The sequence below is a fragment of the Stegostoma tigrinum genome, chromosome 8, assembly GCF_030684315.1.
Source record: "Stegostoma tigrinum isolate sSteTig4 chromosome 8, sSteTig4.hap1, whole genome shotgun sequence".
NCBI lineage: Eukaryota > Metazoa > Chordata > Chondrichthyes > Orectolobiformes > Stegostomatidae > Stegostoma > Stegostoma tigrinum.
Window position 1 is genome coordinate 18,198,303 of NC_081361.1, and position 25,017 is coordinate 18,223,319.

Below are 25,017 nucleotides of genomic sequence, written 5' to 3' on the forward strand. Positions count from 1 at the left end.
TCTGAATATTTGTATTGTAAGGATAGGCCTTGTACTTTACAACATCGGGTAACTAGCATCAATTCTGTTTGAATTACTTTAACAGATTAAGGGAAAATCCAACCAGTTCAAGTCTACAATAGAAACATGAGCCCAGGAATGTCTGTCAGTCCCATCAGGAAAACCTTTTCTTTCTTGGGTTGGACAATATTTGCAGCCTTGTTTTTGTGACCCACAGCCTGGGAGCAGTTTTGTTTGAAAACAAGTCATTCTTGTAACAAATAAATGCTTAACAATTTTTTTTCTGTTTTATTTTAGAGATCCAAATGCACATATGTAACAGAAAACGTTATGGCTACCTCCCAGTGCCCCTTAAGGCCCAGGAGTCCTTACAAGAGGATATTGAAACCTTTGTTCATGTTCTCATTGAAAGAATGAGTAAGTTTACTAACAAGGACAAAAACAAACTCTGTCATCGTCATGAGATATTTTCAAACAAAATACAGTTTAAATCATCCAAATACTGAGCAACATTGCAGAGAATCCAACACACAACATAGTGGAAGGGCGTACCTACTTTGTTTCTGTAATCTAGATAAATAGAATTCAAAAGCAGAAGGGCTGTGTTAAACGTAGAGGAACTTGGTTGGTCTACCCTGAAGAGAACAACACCACAGCTTTAGTCTTCATGTTACAAAAGGGAGCTGGCAGCAATGGAGTAAGTGCCAAAAAGATTTACACAGGGGATACCATAACTAAGAGGTTATTCCTGGCAAGACTGAACAAGCTGGGGCTTTGTTCACTCTGTAATACAACACAATGTGATGACCTGACAAACGTATGTAAAGTTATGGAAGCATTTGAAAGGGTTGATACAGAGAACATGTTTTAATATGTGAGGGAATCCAAAATTAAGGTTACAAACATTAATTAGTTATTCTTCTATTAGAAAGTCCAGATCAAATCCTTTTTGGGTAATGAGTGGAATTACCACTCCAAGGGTCATTTGAAGCAACTGCCACATAGGCAGATATGACAGGTAACTAGAGGAAATTGCAAGGACTAGGAGGACATCCTGATCAGGTGAATTGTGTGGAGCAGAAGGTCCAACAGAGATCCGTCGGACGAAATGTCCGTTTAATGTGTTGTAAACTTTATCTAATGCCTTGTATTCATTCAAACCCAGACGTAGATTTGATTGCCATTCAGCACCTCAAACATACTGCACCATTCAACCCAATCATGGCTGATTTGAATGTCAATACCTTTTAGTTGTCTTAACTTTGTATCCTTTGTTTCTCTTAACAACATTTTATTAATCTCTATCCCAAAGGCATCAACTACCCTGTTAATTTAATGCTTGAATTGTTGGTATGTTAAATAATCTATCATTTTCAGAAGTTTTTTTTAACATCATAAAGCTTTTGTGTTGAGGATCAGTTGTTAAATTTTGTTGTTCAGAACCTTTCCATGTGAAGAATGTATTTTAGTTTCTAAAAGTAGATTAACCCTATAATGTCAGTGCAAAGTAGTCTGACTTCACATCAGTTATGCACTTAAATTACAAATCTGGTCTGACTGTGCCAGTATATGATGATGGAAGCACCATAGCATATGATAAGTGAAGTAGAACAATGAAGAGAGGCAGATCAGGATTTGTGAAAACCACACCATCTTCTTTTCTTCAACACTTGTTTTTGAGATCATACAGCATTGTTGACTTTCCCAGGTACAATTTACAGTTGTTGAAAAAATAGAAATGTTTTTGAACATTTGCTCAGAAAAACCTAAAACCATTTTGCCTCTGTGCAACCGCGTGTCATCTAAGTGGTCTGGTTGAAAATCATTTAGGTACAAGGAACTTGGTCAAGGAAATTGATGTTGCATTGTGAGAATTAAAATTCCATAATCACCCTTTTGACAAACAAATCATATCTTGGTCATAGAGATGTACAGCACAGAAACAGACCCTTCTGTCAAACTTATCCATGCCAACAAGATATCCTAAATTAATCTTGTCCGATTTGCCAACTTTTTGGCCAAGATAACCTCTAAATCCTACCTATTCAAATATGCATCCAGATGTCTTTTAAATGTTGTAACTGTACCAGTCTCCAATATTTTCTCTGGCAGTTCATTCCATGCATGCACCACCCTCTGCTTGAAAAAAGTTGCCCTTAGGTCCCTTTTGTATCTTTCCTCTCTCACCTTAAACCTATGCCCTCCAGTTTTGGACCCCCCACCCTCGGGAAAAGGCGTTGGCTTTTTACCATATCCATATCCCTAATGATTTTCTAAACTTCAAAAAGGTTACCCCTCCAGCCTCTAACACTCCAGGGAAAACAGCCCCAGCCTATTCAACCTCTCCAATAATTCAAACCCTCCAACCGTGGTAACATCTTTGTAAATTTTATCTGAACCATTTCTCATTTCACAACATTGTTCTATTACGGGTAGACCAGAGTTGCACACAATACTCTAAAAGTGGCCTCCTCAATGTCCTATACAGCAGCAACATGACCTCCCAACTCCTACACTCAATACACTGACCAAAAAAAGCAAGCATACCAAATGTTTTCTTTTTTCTTCACTATCCTGTCTGCCTGCAACTCCTCTTTCAAGGAACTATGATCCTGCACTCCAAGGTCTCCTTATTCAGCAACACTCTCCAGGGCCTTACCATTAAGTATATATGTTCTCTCTTGATTTGCCTTTGCAAAAGTGCAGCACCTCACATTTGTCTAAATTAAACTTCATCTGCCACTCATCGGCCCATTGGCGCATTGGATCAAGATCTCATTGTACTCTGAAGTAACCTTCTTTGCTGTCTATTATACCTACAATTTTAGTGTTATCTGCAAATGTACAAACAATACCTCCTATGTTCTCATCGAAATCATTCATATAAATGATAAAAAGCAGTTGCCTCAGCGCAATCCTTGTGGCAAACCGCTGGTCACTGGCCTCCAGTCTGAAAAGCAACCCTCCACCATCACCCTTTGTCTTTTACCCTTGAGCTAGTTCTGTATCCAAATAGCTGGTTCTCCCTGTATTCTGTGTGATTTAACCTTGCTGACAAGTCTACCATGTAGATCACAGACCACATCCACTACTCTGCCCTCATCAATCCTCTTCATTACTTCTTTAAAAACTCAATCAAGTCAGTGAGACACTATTTCCCACACACAAAGCCACGTGAATACCCCTGATCAGTCCTTGCCTTTCCAAATACATGTGAATCCTGTCCCTCAAGATTCCCTCCAACAACTTGTCCACCACCGATTTCAGGCTCACCAGTCTATAGTTCCCTGGCTTTTCCTTACCACCTTTATTAAATAGTGACACAACGTTAGCCAACCCCCAGTCTTCTGGCACCTCACCAGTGGCAATTGATGGTACAAATATCTCAACAAGGGCCCCAATAATCACTTCCCCAGCTTCCCACAGAGTTCTAAGGTACACCTTTATGCATTTAAGACTTACAGCACCTCCTCCTCCATAATTTGGACATTTTACAAAATGTCACTGTTTATTTCCCCACGTCCTCATTCTTTTATATCCTTCTCCAACATAAACACAAATGTAAAATATTCCTTTAAAATTTCCCCAGCTCCCACAGTTCCATGCATGGGTGGCCTTGCAGATCTTTAAGGAACCCTATTCTCTCCCGAGTTATCCTTTTGTCCTGAATGTATTTGTCAAATCCCTTTGGATTTTCCTTAACCCTATTTCATGTCCCCTTTTTGCCCTCCTGATTTCCCTCTTAGTTATACTCCTACTGCCTTAATACTCTTCCAGGGATTCCCTCGACCTCTGCAGTCCAGCCTGACATGTGCTTCCTTCTTTTTCTCAACCAAAACTTCAATTTCTCTAGTTATCTCGCATACCCTACATCTAGCAGCCTTGCCCTTCATCCTAACAAGAACATACTGTCTCTGGCCTCTCATTATCTAATTTTCGAATGATTCGCATTTTCCAGCCGTCCCTTTACGTGTGAATATCCACGCCCAAATCAGTTTTGGAAGTTCTTGCCTGGTACCTTCAAAATTGGTCTTCCTCAAATTTCGAACCTTAGGTCATTGATCCAGCCTATCTTTTTCCATCTCGATTTTAAAACTAATAGAATTATGGTCACTAGCCCCAAAGTGCTCCCCCACTGACACCTCAGTCACCTGCCCTGCCTTATTTCCCAAGAGTAGGTCAGGTTTTGCACCCTCTCTGGTCAGTACATCCACGTACTGAATCAGAAAATGTTCTTGTACGCAGTTAAATTCCTCTCCATTCAAGCCCTTAGCATGATGGCAGTCCCAGTCTAGGTGTGCAAACCAAAAATTCCCCGCCATTACCACCCTATATTCTCACAGATAACTGAGACCTCCTTACAAATTTGTTTCTCAATTTCCTGTTGACTATTGGGAATCTACAGTACAATCCCAATAAAGTAGTTATCGCTTTCTTATTTCTCAGTTACACCCAAGTAACTTTCTTGGATGTATTCCCAGGTATAACCTCGAAGTACAGCAGTAAAGTTACCTTTAATCAAAAATGCCAATTCTCATCCTCTCTTGCTCCCCTTTCTATGTTTTCGATAGCATCCATACCGTGGAACACTAAGCTGCCAGCCTTGTCCATCCCTGAGCCATGCCTCTGTAATTGCCATGATATCCCAGCCCCATGTTCCCAACTGTGCCCTGAGTTCATGTGCCTTACCTGTTAAGCCTCTTGCATTGAAATACATGAAGTTTAACTTATCAGTCCTACTGGTTCTCTGCTTTGACCCTGTCTGCCCTGACTGTTTCACTTACACCTTTCCCAGTGTATCAATCTCAGCCTGCACTCTTTCCTTACTATGTCCTGAGTCCCACTCACCCACCTTACTCATTTGAATCCTACCAAGCAGCTCTAGCAAATCTCCCCAGCAGTGTATTAGTCCCCTTCCAATTCAGGTGCAATCCATCCTTCTTATTCAGGTCACTTCTACCCCAGTTGAAATTACAATGATCCAAAAAAGTGAATCCTCTTCCCCTGCATCACCTCCTCAGCCACGCATTCATCTGCTTTATCCTGCTATTCCTACCCTGTCTAGCTTGTGGCACTGGGAGTAATTCAGATATAACTACCCTCAAGGACCTCCATTTTAAATTTCTGCAAATGTCCGATATTATCTCCTCAGAATCTCAACGTTATCTCTTCCTATATGGTTCATTCCCATGTGTACGACAACCTCCTGCTGGCTGGTCTCCCCTTTGAGAATATTCTCTACCCTCTCCAACATATCCTTGATCCTAGCACGAGGGAGGTAGCACGCCGTTCTGATGTCGGCTGCAGAAACATCTGTGCCTGTGAATACATAGTCCCCATCAACCATTTAGAACCTGGCATACTTCTCATTACGTTGGAGCCAGTCACGGTACCAGAAACCTGGCTATCAGTGCTGCGTTACCCTGAGAGTCCATCGCTGTGTACATTTTCTAAAACAGCAAACTTGTTTGAGATATGGATAGCCACAGGCGACTTCTGCACTATGTTCCCCCCCACTTCCTATCTTTCCTGGAGGTCAAACATCTACCTGACGGTATCTTCAGTTTATCTCCCTTCCTGCAACTACCATCCATCACACCCCCAGCTCCTGTAAATTCCTCATTGCCTCTGACTGCTGCACTGACCAATACATGTGATCCAATAGGATTTGTAACCAAGCACACTTGCCGCAGACATAATCATCTGTAACATGGAAATGCTCCCTAATTTCCCATGTCCGACAGGAAGAGCACATCACTCTACTAAAGGCCATCTTTGCACCTTAACAATCTACAGACCCAGAAAATAGCACAGTCTTACTGCTCTAAAAACATTATTCCATGCTAATTTAGCACTTACGTTTCATACTTTTAAAGTTGAATCAAGAGACAAGTCTCAATTAAAACATACAATCAAAAAGAACCCACTCTACTCACTATTGTGAATTTATTTTTAAAAAAAGCCAGTTAGCTGCTCTCCTGCTGTGATCTCCCCAACAGGTTTCTCCACAGTCAGCTGTGAATTGAGCTGTTTGTTTATTTTTCTTAGACAAACGTTGTTATCCAGATGTACTAGCAATCAAACAGCAGAGGCAGTAGCTGTAAAGGTTCACTGCTGGGTCAGACAGCAGTGTAGATGTCTTTCTGTGTTGATTCACTTCCCACCATGTGCTCACTACCCTTGTCTTCTTTTCTCCTTTTTTAAAGTGCTGTGGTTTGACTTTTTTTTCCCCAATGTTCCAAAACAATGCAACAACTTATAAAAAATAATTACTGCTCCTAGAATTTGAGGAAATTAGCTCCAGCACTGAAAATACCTCAAAAATGTAGCACTGTTACAGCCATAACTTTTCCTGTCCTTCGTCTTGGATTACCTCGTTAAATAGTTTGTCAAAAAGTAGTTAATTTTAAGTTAATTTCAGACACCATTCTAGCTACAAAGATCTGAAAAATATAGAAACTCTGTTGGACCTCAAGTTCATTAACCCTGAGAGGTGGAGGGTGTGGGTAGGCAGGAAAGTGCAGTAATGATGACAAATGGGCCTGTTCACCTGCTGGTAAGGCATTGAGCAAAAGCATGACCATAAAATTCAGTGAACCGATGGGAACAGGTCTGTGAGCAAAGCAGCTGGAAGCTCATCAAGTCTCAATCCTGACAATCCTTCAGGCATCATGACCTTTATGACTGATGAGAAAAAGCCTGAATGTGATTTGTACGGGCTGGCATCGTAAGTTAAGCACTCAGTGCAGTTCACCAGCATTTAATTTAGCATTAGCTTCCTGATAAAGATTATGCTGCCAGCGTCCAGTTTCACATTGCTAGGAAACACATCATTCATTGTGCCTCACACTACTGAAGAATAACATTAAGAGTGATTTTTAACTTACAAAACACATATCCAAAGGCATAACAAGCCTGAAAATAGAGTTCTTGGACAATAGAAGCAAAAACAGAATTTGTTGGAAAGACTCAGCAGGTCTGGCAGCATCCATGGAGAAAGAACTCAGTTCTGAAAAAAAGGTCATCTGCTTTCTCTCCACATATGCCGAGATTTTCCAGCAATTTCTGATTTTTTTCCTGCATCTGCAGTTCTTTTTTTTTCCTTGGGCAATATGAGATTGGTGTCAGAGCTAATTTCATAAATACTGTCAACAATTTTCAATACACACTTTCACCAGCGGTCACACTGTGCAACAAGCAAAGACACTGTCACTGATCCATTCTATAACTTGGAGCTGTTGAGGCTAATTGAAGCGCTTGTATCCACTACAGCTAAGGTCAGTCAGCTCAGTAGAAAATTGGAATCTGACCCAGGTACCAGTGCAGTACCACCTTCTCAAGAGCAGTAAGGGACAAGCAATAAACATTAGCTCGGCAGTTATGTCCACGTCCCGAGTGTGAACTTTATAAAAATAAAACCTTTCCCTGACTGAGCTACAGGGAACAGGCTTATCAGCGATCAACTTTCCAATTTATTGAGTTTATTGACTTGTTGACCCTTTGTTGTTAGCTTGGGCATTTGGAATCCCTGAAGGAATTTCCTGAAGGCTGAAAACCTTGACAAAGATTTAGCAACTTCACCCTTCTTCATTTTTGCTTTGATGCTGCAAACAATAGATGCAGCAAACTCATATCACCAGAGAAGCTTAAGTTTCACATTTATAACAGCTTTTAGCACATCTTGATGATTAGCATGAATTAATGAGATGGCAGAGTTTAAAGTGCAAACAGTATATTTGCGAACCTTCACACCATGTTTCCTCAAGTTCAGATTTAATCATTTTCACATCAAATTTCTCTGCTTCCCTCTGCCTGGAAGACAGTGATGATTAGGAAGGGTCACCAGACCCAAAACGTTAACTCTGTTTTCTCGTCCACAAATGCTGCCAGACCTGCTGAGTTTTTCCAGCAACTTTGTTTTTGTTCCATGCTTAGATACAGAGCTAGCTAATAGGTACTAGGATTTCCTTCTGGTGTCTCGTTGAACTCGTCAGTATTTTTATGTGGGACTTGACAGCGGGTTTCAATAAGTTAGTGGACCCTTAACTGTAATGTAACGTATTGGAGCCATGACTAGCAAGGTCACACGATGATTGTTGATAAAATTTACTGACGTACATTTGATTGTTTCTATTTGTCACATATTCATCAAGGGAGAGGGAAAAATGGTAATATATCTGTGCAGTAAGGGCCATTCTTACATTGGAATGGTCATCACCTTTTCCTACAAAAAAATTTGTCGATAAACTATCGCTATTGGGTTAGAGATAGTAGGAACTGCCGATCTTAGAGAATCTGACATGACAGGGTGTAGAGCTCTTTGAGTTACCTGGTTCAATTGAAGCGTTCCCTGACCAAGCCAACACTGCAGATTATTAGCTGTTTCATTCTGCCAAAGTTTTATTTCAAGATTTATCCATACAATATTTTAACAGCCTGAAGTCATTTTTGCAAGGTGATGCTCCCCCTCCCCAACAGGATTGAAACAGACTGGGGTTGTTGAAGTGGCAAGGTGGATAGTTATAGCTGGATGTAAGTGCAATTCCATTTGTGTCGGCATCAAGGAGATTGAACACAACTTAGGACTGGCTCTGATATATGGCATTGAAACGTTGTATAAAACCAGCGCAGATTTGCTTATATCTGTCACAAAGAGCCACAGTGTAGTATGTACACACAGCCATTTGAAGTTGAATTATTTTTATATTAAGTAATTATTTGATTTCAGCAAAGTAGGAATGGGATGGAATTCACAGCACAGAAAAAAAGTCATTCTATCCAACTGGTATGCCAATCTTGACTTGGACCGACTTAACTTCACCTAACCCTATCTGCATACCTTCCTACTGTTTTCTCCCTCCTGTACTTATCTAGCTTCCCCTTAAATCTCTCCAACTTAGTTACCACTGTGACATCTTGTGGTAGAAAATTCCACATTCTACCAATTTCAAGTGCAGAATTTTGTCTCATCTTCCCGACTGGATTTATTTGTCACTGTGACAGTAATTATGCTGTTAGTTTTGGACTCTTTCCAATGGGAGAAAGAAGTGGAAGTTTCAGAAGATTTAACATAAACGACTTAGGGGTGTAGATGGGAGACAGGCAGTTATATGGAAGTGAAGTTGGTGATTACCTTTGCTTGCAGAATTTCTCCCTCTTTATTCCTGCTTTTGTTATGTTTCCCACTCCTATTCGCAATGCAATATTGCAAGATTCTTAGATAGAGTAAAATTAAACAAACTGCCCCAATTCCTTTCAAGTATCAATTTTTATCTTTTTTTTGCTTCGTAACAGAAGTCTTTTGTCTATAGAATGGAAAGCATACACGCCAACTTAACAGATATAAACATTCCAATGAACTACGTTAAAAAGATTGGCAATGACAGTAAAAAATGCAACTTGAAAGCAGCTCTGTATCAATCCTCTGAAGGAGGTTATTATTTCAACACAACTGTATAACTGAAAGTCCTTTTTAAATTGGATTACAATGTACACGATGTGTAAAAAGTAGTAGTTACATTGGGAATGCAGTCAGGTATGGGCTTGTTACTTGTATTTTGAAGACGGAACTGATCATGCGATATTATCTCTCTGGATTTTGTTGACAATTTGTTTTGAGTACATTTTCCAGCACAATCATCAGATTTGTAACATGTTTTTACATGTTTTCAGGACAATGAGCCTCATTTATGTTCCCCTGGCAGAATATATAATTGGTGACCTGACACAAAGGGTAGGAAGGACCACAACAATGGACCCACAGACAGAAACTGAATAAATGACCAGTTGCTTTGTCTTTGGTGGCTGGACTTGAAGAAAGATTATCCTTCTGTTTTTGCTTTCAAATCATTGTCAGACCTACCAAGTCTCCTGATTCCATTCCATAATGCCCATTGTTATTGCCTGAGGCATCCTCATGCACAAAAAAAGGGGCAATCTATCAAGATATGTAAGTATATTGACCACTGATGGAACTGCACCCGAGGGTTGAGACAGCTTCAATCAATATTGTCCCTTTAATTCATCCGTTTTCTGACACACTGCAGTTACCCTTATATTCTGGTCATTCCCTGATTTGTATTTTCTATGAGTTACCACAGTAATGTCAGTTTCAATCAAATCACAATTAATCTCCAACCATGTATAAAAAGGAGGCACTAAGTTTGCTTGGTCATACAGACATTCTACACACTTCAGTAGATGTGCACAATGGTAATTGTTTCTTTGTTTTTCAGTTGACCATCCTCCCATAGAGGCTTCCAGAAATGTTTCTACGCCTGTAAAACACCTGGACAAGATGGGATTTGACGAGGTCAGAAAAAGAAGCAATACATTCATTGGTGAACTAGTCAGAAACTACTACCAAAGTGCAAAAGCTAAATACCATGAATAGTTAGAATAAAGGCTGCCAGTTTATGATTGATCTTTGTTGCAGCAAATAAGAATTCAATCAGTAGGATGGACCCAAATTAGATTCAGCATAACAGGTTTGCTTAACAGCAGTTAATTTAGATTTCATTGGAATCCAAACTCTAAGCTCTATGTAACTATATTATCTGATGAAGCAATTTCCTTACATTGACATTCAGTCGAGCTCTAGTGAAACTGTCTTCTGGAAGTCAGAATGTGTGAAAGTCTACCACATTAGTCACAACTGAAAGTGTGACAATTGCAAATTGTGAAAAACACTCAAAACATCGGGGAAACCAAGCAGAGGCTTGGAGACCGCTTTGTAGAACGCCTATGCTCAGTTTGCGACAAACAACTGTACCTCACAGTCTGTACCACTTCAACTCTCCCTCCCACTCCTTGGAGGAAATGTCCATCCTGGGCCTCCTCCAGTGCCACAACGATGCCACCCGAAGGTTGCAGGAACAGCACCTCATATTTCACTTGGGAACACTGCAGCCCAATGATATCAATGTGGACTTCACAAGCTTCAAAATCTCCCCGCCCCCGACCGCATCCCAAAACCAGCCTAAACCCCTACCCCCACCTCCTACCTACCTAAATATGTTGTTAATCTGCAGTGATTCGAAGCATAAACTGCTCTTGCCCTCAGGATAAATCTTTTCACAACAAATAGCCTCTGTGCCTTAAATGTACAGTCCGGTTAAATCCTCTCTTTCCAGCTATTGCCAAGTGGCATGAGTGAGACTCAGGGCAACTTGCTTTCTGACCTACTTTTGTATCCCGGCAATGGCTCAACACCTCCGACAAAAATAATTATCTTGATCAAAAAACTATGATACTGGGAAAACTATAAGGATAAACCCAAATCAGACCACACTGTGGCGCAGGGCAGAAGGCTTTCGACACACTGTACTGCCTTCCACTACTCTTCCTATGAACTCCCATCTCTTACTTGTCTGACCTAATTGAAACCTAATCAAAGTACTGTATGTTCTCATATTCACTACATCCTGTATGATGCACTGCACATTCTTTCCATTTGAATGGGCTTCCATGGGTCACAGCATAAATGGGATTGGGCTCACAATTTAAATAGTTAGTTGCTGATCCATCATTGCCACCCAATTCCACTCAGGAGCCACGCCATACCAAGATCAGTGCCGGAATCAAGCTTGTCATAAGTCATGACTCCTGGATCAGGATAAAATAATGGATGTCACCAACAACTAAATGAATAATATGTCAAGTTATTTTCTCAAGTGTCCACATGATAAATTTGTTTATGCTTGTTGACGTTCCATTGGAGATGGTGTGGATGTCACTGAACTAGTAATTCAGAGGCCCTGACTGATGCTGTAGAGATACAGGTTCAAATCCCACCATGGCAACTGTTGGAATTCTAAATCAAATTAATAAAACTGGATCTGAAAAATCCTCTTAGTAATGGTGACCAAAAGGTTGTCACTCATTGTTGTAAAAATTCATCTGGTTCACAAATGTCCTTTTGAAAATGAAATCTGCCATCCCTACCTGGTCTGACCCCAGATGACAGCAATGTGCTTGACTCTCAACCAGCCTCTGCAATGGCTGAAAAGGGAAAATGGGAATGGCCAACAAATTCTGAATTTTTCAGGATCACAGATATTGAAAAAGAGATGTATCCCATCTCATACTCGACCCCAAAATTTGCAGAGAAGTAGAAATTTACTGGGTCAGTGGACAGGGTTGCATGATAAGGCCCTGAGTTTATTAATTCATGCAGTATTGCATTAATCCCATTTAGACAATCATTAATGGACTATTGCAAACTTCCATCAACCCACCAACTGATAGACTATTGTGTTACTTCATTGACACATTGATTGATGAGAGTATAGATGTTGGGAAGATCTGCCCTTCTCAATTTTGAGTAGTATCATTGAATCTTTTATGTTCACCTAAAAGATTAAAATTCTTTGATTCAGAATCACTGTTACTTAAACATTTGCCAGTAACAGGAGAGTGAAAATGTGTCTGTTATGAGAACTAATGTCATTAGATATCGATCCCCAAATGCATTTCTACAGGTTAATTCTCAAAAGAAAAGCAAAGCAGATATTAAAAGTAGGTGTGAAGCTGGATGAACACAACAGGCCAAGCAGCATCTCAGGAGCAGATTGTGCTCCTGAGATGCTGCTTGGCCTGCTGTGTTCATCCAGCTTCACACTTTATTATCTTGGATTCTCCAACATCTGCAGTTCCCATTATCTCTGATACAATTAAAAGTAGGTGGCTTACTTGTCTCTTTAGAAGAAGCTCCAAATGTGTTTCATTGAAGAGACAAATATCTAGCAATATATTAAAGCCTTTAAAATAGCTAAGAATCAATGCCTGGTCATTGGTAATAATCAGCTGATGTGAATTCATGCTCAGATCTTCATGATAAATCTCAAACGCAGAACAGACAGAAGAAAACGAATGCTCCGCACGCTTTACGAACAGGAAATCGAAGTCAAGGTGGTGGATGCTGTGGATGGGAAGTAAGTACTGATCCTGAAGAAAATAACGCACAATAATGCTGCAGAGATTCTGTTTACCAACTGAAGTGTGAAATCCTTTTGCATTTTCAGGATGTAGTTTGTTTTTCAGTAAAACGTTATCAAGTGGGGTAGAATATTCTGATACCTATTCCATAGGACGGGATTCCTATCTCCCAACGTCCGGATGGGTGTTCATGTGCCACAGCTGTGGTCGAGCCTCACACTAATGTTCTTGGGCTGTGTGCTGAGACAGAATTAAACCTTCCAAAAACTAACTCATCGAAGTATGGAAAATCAACCCTGATCTGCCCTAATTTTACAGGCTGGACTCTCCAGCGAGACCCTATCTGAGTCGTCAGAGCAAGTCCATGTCAGAGGGTCCCTGTGCTCACGTGGGTGACCAGAGTGGGCAAGGCGGGCCTCGTGGCCTCCTCCTCCTCCTGCTGCTGCAGTGGGGCACCTCAGTCTATTCCTGGTCCAATTGTACGGGAACAACCGAGAAACACGGCATCGTAATCAGGAAGGGCATTAGCAAGGTCCGGTTTAGTCGCCTTGACTAGACAGAACGCCTCAATATGGCGGCGCTGAAAATGGTCTCCCTGCTCAATAGTAAACAGGTCCTTGCGGTGATGGTGCGGGTTGGGGGGGGGGGGACCTCGCGTTGGGAAGGATGGCCCTCTGGGGCGCGTGCCTGATCCCGAATCCCTCTCGCGCGAACTCCCATGTGCTGCCAGGCTCCAATGCGCTCGGCCCACGTTACCAGTGAGACTTCGACCCCGTGGAATTGGCGGTTCCCAGTCCCGCAGGGGCCACCCCATGCAACACGCAGGACGTTTTGCAGAGCCGGGAGAAAATGTCCACTCACCCGGAGGGGGGGGGGGGGGGGTGGCTTCGTTTGGCTCCCTCGTCTCCCCCTCCACACTCGACACCCTCCTCACCGACACCCCCCTCAACTGTGGAGCAGGTTGCATGTTCCTGTGGCACGGGCTCCGGACAAAGGCGTTCGGAGGAAGGACAACCAGTCGGGGAGCGACCGTCGGAGGTTTCCAACTGCCTTTCCTACACCTCAGCCCCTCCGAACCTGTCGCCGTGGAGCGTGGACAATTCTGTCCGAAATCTCTGCAGTGGTACGCAACAGCAATTCATCAGTAATTCTTTTCCTTTTATTTCTCCATTAATTCCAAACCCAACACGGGGACATAGCGCAAAGCAAGGGAGGTAGAACAGGAATAACACAAATTTCTGGAGAAGTATCTGACCCGAAGCGTCAACTTTCTGCTCCGCTGATGCTGCCTGGCTTGTTGTGTTCCTCCATCTCCAGGCTGTGTTATCTCTGACTTCAGCATCGGCAGTTCTTACAATCTCAGAGGGTAAACGGGAAGTTCTGACCAGGAAATAAAAATCAGCTTGTGAGTAGCGAACAATGCCGTTGTAATGATCATACGATAATTAAAACGGCGAAGAATGCCGTCAGGTCCATGCGAGATCTCTGCAGGAGCAACCCATCTCATCCCACTGCCTGCCAATATATGAGAGAATGCCCTCTGTCTGTAATTTTGTTTTCCTGAGGCACTTGGTTATTTTATTCTTTTTAGAACGAAGATTGAATTTCCCCATTGACAGGTAATGTATTGCTGACCCTCACCACTGTGTTAAAATACTTCCTCATATCATGAACAAAAACAAAAGTTGCTGGAAAACCTTGGCGGGTCTGGCAGCACTCCAAAGGAAAAAAAGCAGAGTTCACGTTTCAGGTCCAGTGACTGTTCCTCAGAACCATCCTCATTTTGCCATTGTTGCTTTTGTCAATCTTTTAATGCCAGAGTCCTCTGGTCTTGACCCTTCAGCCAATGGGATCAGTGTCTCCATTTCTGTTCCTGTCTTATCTAGTCTCCCCAGATCCCTCATGATTTTGAACGTCTCTGTCAGATCTCCTCTTAATCTTCTTCAAGAAGGACAACCTCAATTTCTCCACTCTCCACCCCATTGATATTCTTCATTCCTGGAACCGTTTTGCTGATTTCACCCCCTCCCCATACTATCTCTAACCCTTACCCGAACCCCCTCCCCGTACTATTTCTAATGCCTTCACATCTTTTTTAAAATGCAGTGCGCAGAACTAAACACAACTTTTCTCTTGAGGCTGAAGTGACGTTGAATGCAGTTTCATCATAATTCCATGTTCTGGATTTTCTGATGGCAAGACAGTTGTTCTTCCCAGTGTAGATGGGACTTGCACATGGGGATCCTGTGAAATCCCAAAGAATTGTCCAAGAAGTTGAAGATTATGTTGAGCAATTTCCCGACTCCTGGAATCCTCTGAAATTATGCATCCAATTTGGAGAATTAAGGGTTTGAAGAACTTAAGTAGTTTGTCAGGAAAAGTTAGACCGGTAAATACGTTAGTATAACTCTGAGGCATATAAATAGCAAGCAGGACAGTATGCCAACGCTTCACGGGAGGCCCACTGATGATGTTACCTGGGAGGGTGACAAAACATCTGCAAGCAAACACACCAGCTCAGCAAGCAAGTCTACAATCTCGTCCTTGACTCGAGCGGTGAGTCGTCAGAGTGTCAGAACCTCGAACAGCCCTGCTTATATCTGTCAGCCATTGCTTCCTGATTGGACCAAGTTAAGAGCTCCAGTCAGGGAACTCATATTCTGTGATGTCCAGCTGGCTGACCTCATTACAATCACAACACAAGTGAACTGTTTGAATGGATGTCTGGCTGTGCATTTCTGAAGGAGCCATGAGCAGACTATCCTGTCAAAAGTAGATCCCCCCCCCCCGCCCCCCTTCTTGCCGAAGTGAAAGAAGGGCTTGAATGTCAACCTGCATAACATTCCAAATTTTTGGGACATCTGCCGCTTTGCTTTTGTGCTCCTATGCCTTCACTTAGCCCAGGACCAGCATACCTCAACTGATTTTCAAATGTGTCCTGTCTTCAGTGATCTATACAAAATTAACCTACTGCTTCTGCAGGCCCTTTCCAGTCGTGTCTTTTATTTTGCTTCTCCTCTTTTCCTCCCAAGATAAATCACATTGCACTTTGCTACATTAAATTTCAGCTAGCATGTCCACTCATTCCACTACCCTGTCTGTGTTCTCTTGATGTTGAACACTACCCACCTCTCAGTTCTCAGATCTTGCAAGTTTTGCATCATTGTATTGTGTGCATAATCTGGATCATTAACATATGTCAACAAACAAAGTGGCCCTGACACGGGCCCAGAAGCCCCACTTGTGTACCATCCTCTGGTCTGAGATGGGAGAGAAGATACTGGCCCGAGCACAGCATGAACCATGGCAGCTTTAGTTCAGATGACTCCAAACTGAACAAGCAGGGTTTATGCTGCAGTGAATCAACAATGATATAAGCTCAGGACAAGGTTTTTAAATCGTGATCCGCATGCCTCAAACCCAAAGGCAACAATAAGATTGGAATTGAGAGTTAGTAATGACAGGAAAAATTGCAGGCTCGGTAGTCATTCCAGGGTATTTCACATCATGGAAGGGCTATTCTACAATAGTTTTTAACGCCCCTTCAACTCAGAAATAGGACATAATAACATACCAGATGTTTTGTATTGACAGAGCCCTCAACACAAGCCATCTGAAAGCTCTTAACATTGAAATGTTGCCAGGATATCATGACCCTTACTCAGGAAGAATACTGACACGAGGAGAGATAGGTTGCTTTCTGAGCCATTATTACATCTGGAAAGAGGTAAGAAGATTGATCCTAAAGCATTTGTACACATGTTCATGAGTGTTTGGCGGTGCGTTGTTGAAGTATGTTTGTCCCACTCCAAAGATTTCATGAGAGCTCTGAGAATGTCCCATCTCTTGAAATAAATGCAAATGGATAGCTTAGATATGAACGCGGGAGCAAAACACTGCAGATACTGGAAAGTTAAACTACAAATAGAACAAGACTGGAAAAACTGAACAGATCGTGCAGCATCTGAGGAGATAAAAACTGAGCTAGTGTTTCAGATTAATGACCTTTCAACAGAACAGAAGAGAAATAGAGATTTCGAGTGTAAAATCTCCGAACTTTCTGTTTCTATTTAGCATTAATGAAAGGTCATCGCCTGAATCATTAACTCTGTTTCTCTCCAGATGCTGTGATTGGTTGGTTTGCCAAGCTGATTTGTTGTTTCACAGACGTTTCATTACCGTGCTGGGTAACGTCATCAGTGCATCCACCGGTGAAGCGCTGGTGTGTTTTCCAGCCTGTTATTTCAACTCTGGAGTCTTTTGGGCTGGATTACCTCACTTCCAGTTTTCCTTCACAGTGAAGTGTGTATGGGGTTGAGCTCTATGTGTTTGTTGATGGCTTTCTTCGTGGAGTACCAGGCTTCTAGGAATTCCTGTGCTTGTCTGTGCATTGCTTGTCCCAGGATCTTGGTGTTGTCCCAGTCAAATTGGTGGTTCTCCTTATCCATATGCAAAAACAATGAACCAGCTCAATGTGCCAACCATCCACAACCCGATCTAAAAATCTACTCTCTCCAGATATCACCAGACAGCTCACTTTTTCCAGCTGATTTTTGCTTTTGTATTGGCATATCTTAGATAGAACCATAATTTCAGAAATTAAATCCTGGCTTAGTTTTTGTTTTGAATGCTTTCCATAGAAAAGTGTTGCCCCTTTCTTTCCTTTTGCTTCTTGTGCCATCTCTGTTGGAGATGTGGAGCTGTATTGCTTTGGTTATTCTGGTAGATTCAGACACACAGTGATCCACTTATAACCAGGGTAACCCAGCATAGAAAGAATCAGTTGATCAATTTGAGGCATGGTGCTTCCCTTTCATATTTGCATTAAGTTATACAGAAGAGGAATGGACCTGTTTATGGAATCTTCCTTCTGATGCATGGATGAATAAAAGAGACAGTCCAATGTGACCCTATGCTGCCAGCTAAAACAGAGTAAACCTGATGGAGCACCCAGGCCTAATCCTCTGCCAGCATCTCTCTGATATTACTCCCTTAGAATCCCGCACTCCAGTGATTCCTCGATTGTCAATTATGATTCCTCCACAAGGGAGGATCCTTATTTAGCTCTACCACTATGGGGATGTTCCCATGCACAGGTGCACAATTCCTCCTGGAAATAATCAGAATGATTAGCTATTCCCCATGGCAGCCTTGTATGTTTTCCAAGGCACTAATTTCAGAGAGATGCTAACAGACAATTAGGTCTCCGTCCTCAACCAGGTCCACTCTGCCTCAGATAGCAGCTGAAGTTACAGATCAGAATGTCTCTTTTCCTCATGCTCGAAACAGAAAGAAATTTCCATGAAAAGGAGCGTTGCTGTTATGAATAACTTTTTGCAAATACTCAAAGGGACGCACCATGCCTCAAATCTGCTAACCAATTCTTTTTATGCTGGATTATCCCGGATATAGAGCAGATCATTGTGTAACTGAATCGACCAGAATAACCAGAGCAGTAGGGCTCCCCATGGCTATGAGAGATGGCATGGAGGGATCAATCGATTTAACGTCGTTAGCCTTCAGCAAATTTCTCAGTTTTCTTCCCAATCTTCGAATAATAATCTTGCTCCTGGTGTGACAGTTTGCAACTTGACAGCTGTCATGTGCATTGCAAGAATTAAGTCCTTATAAACCCCATCAGTCGATGGACTATTCAACAACCTTGTACAATCTGTCACTCCATTTTAAGAGTGCTTTCTAGACATCCTATTTGTGACTTATCCTGGAATCTTTTTGGAATTTTAGAAAATGAACATCAGTCTTGCACGTTCACTTGTTGGGCTTACCATTGTTTGCTATGCTTATAAAGCAGCTACATGCATACCAATGTTTTCAATTGCAACGTAAACAGAAGTTGCTGGAAAAGCTCAGCAGGTTTGGTAGCACCTGTGAAAAACAGATCAGAGTTTACATTTTGGGTCCAGCCACCCTTCTTCAAAACAAGGCCTGGTGTGTGGGGTAGGGGGCAAGGACATAAGACCATAAGACATAGGAGTGGAAGCAAGGCCATTCGGCCCATTGTGTCCACTCTGCCATTTAAATCATGGTTGATGGGCATTTCAACTCCACTTCCCTGCACTCTCCCCATAGCCCTTGATTCCTTGTGAGATCAAGAATCTATTGATCTCTGCCTTGAAGGCATCTAACGTCCCGGCCTCCACTGCACTCCGTGGCAATGAATTCCACAAGCCCACCGCTCTCTGGCTAAAGAAATGTCTCCTCATTTCCGTTTTAAATTTACCCCCTCTAATTCTAAGGCTGGGCCCACGGGTCCTGTCTCCCCACCTAATGGAAACAATTTCCCAGCGTCCACCCTTTCTAAGCCATACATTATCTTGTAAATTAGATCTCCCCTCAACCTTCTAAATTCTAATGAATACAATCCCAGGATCCTCAGCTGTTCATCGTACATTAAATCTACCATTCCAGGGATCATCCGTGTGAATCTCCGCTGGACACACTCCAGGGCCAGTATGTCCTTCCTGAGGTGTGGGGCCCAAAATTGGACACAGTATTCTAAATGGGGCCTAACTCAAGCTTTATAAAGTCTCAGAAGCACATCGCTGCTTTTATATTCCAACTCTCTTGAGATAAACAACAACATTACATTTGCTTTCTTAATCACAGACTCTACCTGCAAGTTAAGTTTTAGAGAGTCCTGGACCAACACTCCCAGATCCCTTTGTACTTCTGCTTTACGAATTTTCTCACCGTTTAGAAAGTAGCCCATGCCTGTATTCTTTTTTCCAATGGGAGAGTTTTGGCCCTAACATGATTGAACTCGATGTTGACTCTGGAGGGCTACAGGGTCTCCAAGCGGAAAATGGGATGTTGTTCTTCCAGCTTGCGTTGAGCTTCGCTGGAACACTGCAGCAAGCCAGCAAACAGGGTGGTATGTTAAAGTGGCAGAGAATTGGAAGCTCAGGGTCTTTTTTCTAAGCAGTATGTAGATGTTCTGTGAAGCAGTCACCCAGTCTACACTTTGTTTTCCCCAATGTAGAGGAGACCACATCGTGAGCAGCTAATCACCCTCCTCACCAGATTATTATCAACTCCTTTGTCTATCTAGCTGCTCTTCTCTCTGGGTTCTATCCTTTATCCTATTGTTTACTCTCTACCCCACCCCCCTCCCTATTTTCTGCAGTTAAATTGATGTTTTCCCAGCTACCATCAGTTCGGAGGAAGGTTCACTGGACCCAAAACATTAACTCTGATGTTTTCTCTTCAGTGATGTTGCCAGATCTGCTGAGCATTTCCAGCAACTTCTGTTTTTGTTCCTGATTTACAGCATTTGCAGTTCTTTCCATTTTTATTTTCAATTGCAGTCTGAATCTCTGAGCTATTATCTAACATGTGTTCAGTTTTAATACTAGAACAGTTCGGCAACTAGATAAAAGCCAAAACCAAATGTGATATCATTGCTCCATCTGAGGATAAAACCATTTTTTGTTTGCGATCTTATGACATCTGTGTGTTGATCAGGAAATTTTGTACAGATTTACCAGTTTCCCCCAGTAATGGCACTTGTGACCTCAGATAGTAGCTCCTCAGTTGTAATAACTTAATAACGTGCCTGATGTACAATATATTCAGTGGACAAAACATGACATGAGCTTTACATTCACCAGATGTGAGAAAGTGGCAATTATTTTCCAATGTCTAGTATACAGTGCTGTCTCTGTTGACAGTGTTGGACAAAGCATCCATCGCCACACACTTTAAAAATTAATGGACTGTAAATATCACATTTCACAGTTAAATCACAGGTTTTGGCACCTAGACTAGACTAACCACCATTGATCTCAAGTATAGATGTCACGGAATTTGTCGTGGAAACCACAAGCTGTTTCGCAAAGAAGATAGCGCCACCTATGCAGAGATCAAGGAACTGCTTATAGCTCACAGGAATCTTTGGTTAGAATTTTAAATTTGATCTGGACAAAGGTGAATTTCTCCGATGGAAAGCAATCACATATTCATCTATGTTTGAACCACGTTACAGTTGACAGATACTACTTCAGTTGTTTAATTCAGAAATTAAGCATCAAACACTCTCCAGATTGAAATGTTCTAGCTTTAGTAAATATGCTGGTCAGTTTACAGATGATTTTCATCTCAACTTACTTGTATCTTCAATCCAAGGCCTTCTGCCCTTGCCATCACATACTTAACTGCAGAGTCCTGCATGTTAATAATCTGCCCATCACCGAACCAATCGATCTGCAAACCCAGTACGCACAGGTGCACAAACACAGAAGTACATGCACACGTGCGCAGACATCCATGACCCGAGCTCCCATCTGAGCAATACCACCCCTCTCTTCCAACAGGTAGGTAATTTCAAAGGGCTAGCTATGTCTATTCCAACCCATACCTGGCCTTATTCAATGACCTCCTTCACCCACCGGCAGTGTGCCTTCCTTTATGCTGTTCCCCCTCATTGACCCTGTTTCTTCATCCAACTTTAATTTGCAGGATCACACTGGACACTTTTAAGCCAAGATCTCTGAGCAGCTGTCCAACATCACTGGAGTCAAACGGGTGCTGTGGTCAATCCAAACTCTGTTCAGGAGTATACACTGACTAAACTGGAAGCTGAGTTGAAAGAATTCTGCCCAGCCAGTGACAAAGGCTACTGCTTAATTCTGTGATCATGCACTAACTAACTAAATAAATAAGCTTTCATTCATCCACCACGTTTCTGTAATTCTTACTACTGTTGTCGAGCTAAAATCTATCAGTCGTAATTTTGAATTTTTCACTTGACCTTCAGCATAAGTAGCTTTCTGTGACAAAGTTCCAAATTTCCATAACTTTTAGTGTAAAGTAGAACTTCCTGATTTCATCGCTGAGTAGCCGAGCATCAATTTTCGGGTTATGCTCATTGTCTTAGATTCTCTGACCAAAGGAAATATTTGATCTCTATGTATGCAAATCAAATAAATATCTTAAACACTTAACTCACTCTGTTGTTAGTTCTCTATACATGAACATCACAGGCTTAGTCTGTGCAACAGAATGGTTTTAATGTTCTGTCCTTATCACACAGGTCATTGACAGACGGTTGCAAAAGGTTCTTGTCTTGGAGGATGATAATAGGTTTCAGCCACATTTTCGAAGAAGGATAACAAAGCTAATGGAAGATATCGAGGAGAACCAGCTGGACTGGGACCTGATGTGAGTCTGAACATGTGACAAATGATTAAAAACTCAGGGCAGAATCCTGTCCGTCTAAGATGTGGTGGGGAAGATGGGAGAGAGGGAAGAGAATGTGGTGCGATGGCATGGGAGAGATACCTGCCACCTTCAACAGGAATTACGGGAGTTGTTAGGAAGGCCCAGATTTTGCCACTGGCCCACTGTCAATTGAGGATTTTAAGTGGTTCAGTTTTGACCACTGCATTGCGTTGCTATGCATAATTCCCTTCCCTGAGCAAGAACGGTGGCAGCGTGCCCACATGGTAAACAGTTTGGAGTGTGGGAGCAATCCCTCAATCTGGCCTTATCCAGAAATATTCAGGGGTCATGGATGGGGAACAGAGGTGTGGCCAGTGCAAAACATCACACTGCCCTTGCCTCTGACCCCTCCTGTCTTTGACCTTATTTGCAGCCCACGCTGCACAATGCCCTGCTCTCACCCCCACCCCACCATTTCCTGTTTGCAATGTGGTGGGGGTGGTGAGGACGTAGGTGAAGGGGGTTTGGTTGGTGTGTCCCACGTATAATGGTGCCTGTCACCACAAAAAAAAATACATTTCCAGCCTTAAAATTGCAGAATCCTTCTGTCTTGCCTGTGTTTTTTGAACTAGATTTCCACAAGAATCTGCAAAGAGAGATCTCGGACTTTTAACCAACTTGCTGACTTGTACAGTGGAGAGAACAATTTCCATCTGCAACTTATCCAGTTGTTCCATTGCAACAAGCTAGGCATTTGTCTTTCAGTCCTTAAAGTGCTGATCCCAATTTAACCTTGACTGATGAGATTCTCTGGTGTCTGTAATGATCTGGAAGGAAGTTGATGTGGACTGTTTCAGTTTAACTCAGAGGGAGTGGGCTTACAATGGAAAATTTCATAATTCTTGGCTAATTTCAGGAATGGCATATGGTGAGACTATGGGATTGTGCAGTAGATGTTGCTTTTCTGATTTGGAGCTGAAGGTCTGTGGGTCATTATTTTGCATCCAGCCATGTTCCTGTGTACAGTTGATAACACAGGCCTTGAGTAAGGTTAAATTAAGTTACCCACTATTTCAAAGTGCTTGATCAGAGCTACTATCTGTGTCACTTCTGAGTGTAAGTAACAAGGATTATGAGTGGAAACTGAAAGTTTTTGCTGAGCAGTGCAATATTAGCAATCAATAGACCGTCTTGTACAGCATGAAAATAATAGCACTATTTGGAAATCAAAACAAGGGAATATGGTGAACACTCAATATTAGAGTTGGACTTTGAGTATCCTTTTAAATTCAAATTGCTGCTATTAATTTGTGTTGTACCGATCAGGTGAATGATTTTGACCACTTGGATCTTGGTATTGTTTTCTTACTTTCCTCTTGTTTGGTTGTCTAAGCATGACACTAAAATAGGTGGAAAGGCAGATTGTGAGATGGATACAAACAGTTTGCAGGGATTTTGATAAGCTGAGTAAGTGAGCAATAGATTGTCCAATGGGGTATAATGTGGGAAAATGTGAAGTCGCTCATTTTGGAAAAAAGAACAAATGAACAGAATGTTATTTAACCGTAGAAAAATCACAGAAAGTTGTATCTACTTTTCAATACTCTTAAGGGTTCTATCATTCACTGTTTAGTTTCCAACTGTCTCGACCTTCCAAAATGCATCATCCTACATTTTTCCAGATATAACTCTTTTTCTGTCATTTTTCTGCCCATGCCTGCAATTGATCTATATCCTGCTTTATCCACTGACAGTCCTTGTTACTATCCACAACTCTAGCAAGTTTGTGGATGTTACAAAGATTGATAATTAGAGCAGCCACGTTTTCCTCCAAATCATTTATGTAGACCACAAATGGCAGAGGGCCCAGCACTGATCCCTGTGGAACACCACTAGTCACAACCCTCCAGTCTGAAAAACATCCTTCCATCGCTACACTCTGTCTTCTAAGCCTAAGCTAGTTCTGCATCCATCTTGCCAGCTCACCCTGATATCATGTGACTTCACCTGTTATACCAATCTGTCATGAGGGACCTTGCCAAAAGCTTTACTGAAGTGCATGGAGACAATATCATCCACTTTTCTGTCCTCAATCATCTTCGTCACCTCCTCAAAACACTTGATCAAGATGGTGAGGCGTGACCTCTTCACATAAAGTCTTGCTGTCTGTCATGAATAAGTCCATTTGCTTCTTACTCCTTATAGATTTTGTTCCTTAGAATCTTTTCCAAAAGTTTACCTATCATTAGCATGAGTCCACAGGCCTGTAATTTGCTGGATTATCTCTTCTACCCTTCTTAGTGCAACAACATTTGGTTATTCCCCAGTCCTGTGGGACCTCACCTGTGGACAAAGAGGATACAGAGATGACTCTCAATGTTCCAGAAATTTGTTCTCTTGCCTCCCTCACTATTCTGGAATGGATCCCATCAGGACCTGGGCACTTCGCTACCTTAATATTTTTTAAGATGCATAACCCTCTTCCTTTTTATGTCAACTTAGTTTAGAAATTCGACACGCCCTTCCCTGAGATTATCCTCCTCCAATTCCTTCTCTTTGATGAATACAGACACAAAGCATTTTTTTAGGAACCCCCCCCCCCCCTCTTCTGGCTCCACACATAGATTCCATTCTTTGTCCTTGAGTGGGCTAACCTTTTCCCTCACTACCCTCTTGCTCTTTATGTATGTAGAAAAAGCCTTGGGATTCTCCTTAATCCTGTTTGGTAACAACTTTTCATGACCTCTTCTCAGTCCTTGTTTAAATTCTTTCCTACTTTGCTTGTATACTTTTAAGGGCTTTGTCTGTTCCCATACTCCTAGTCCCTGCATATGCTTCCTTTTGACCAAGGTCGTAATATCTCTGGTCATCGAAGGTTCTTGTAACTTGTCATACCTATCTTTC

The 25,017-nt window shown here is 41.9% G+C and overlaps 1 protein-coding gene across 2 annotated transcripts in view; it reads left to right on the forward strand.

The window, feature by feature from the left end:
• LOC125456516 (procollagen galactosyltransferase 2-like) overlaps positions 1-25,017 on the forward strand; it is a 170,401-nt gene that overhangs the window by 124,725 nt on the left and 20,659 nt on the right. For both annotated transcript variants that reach the window (XM_048539693.2, XM_048539694.2), the window contains exons 6-10: positions 298-417; positions 10,236-10,312; positions 12,826-12,932; positions 16,531-16,663; positions 21,986-22,113. In XM_048539693.2, coding sequence (XP_048395650.1) covers positions 298-417; positions 10,236-10,312; positions 12,826-12,932; positions 16,531-16,663; positions 21,986-22,113 — 565 coding nt within the window. The remainder of the gene's footprint in view (positions 1-297; positions 418-10,235; positions 10,313-12,825; positions 12,933-16,530; positions 16,664-21,985; positions 22,114-25,017) is intronic.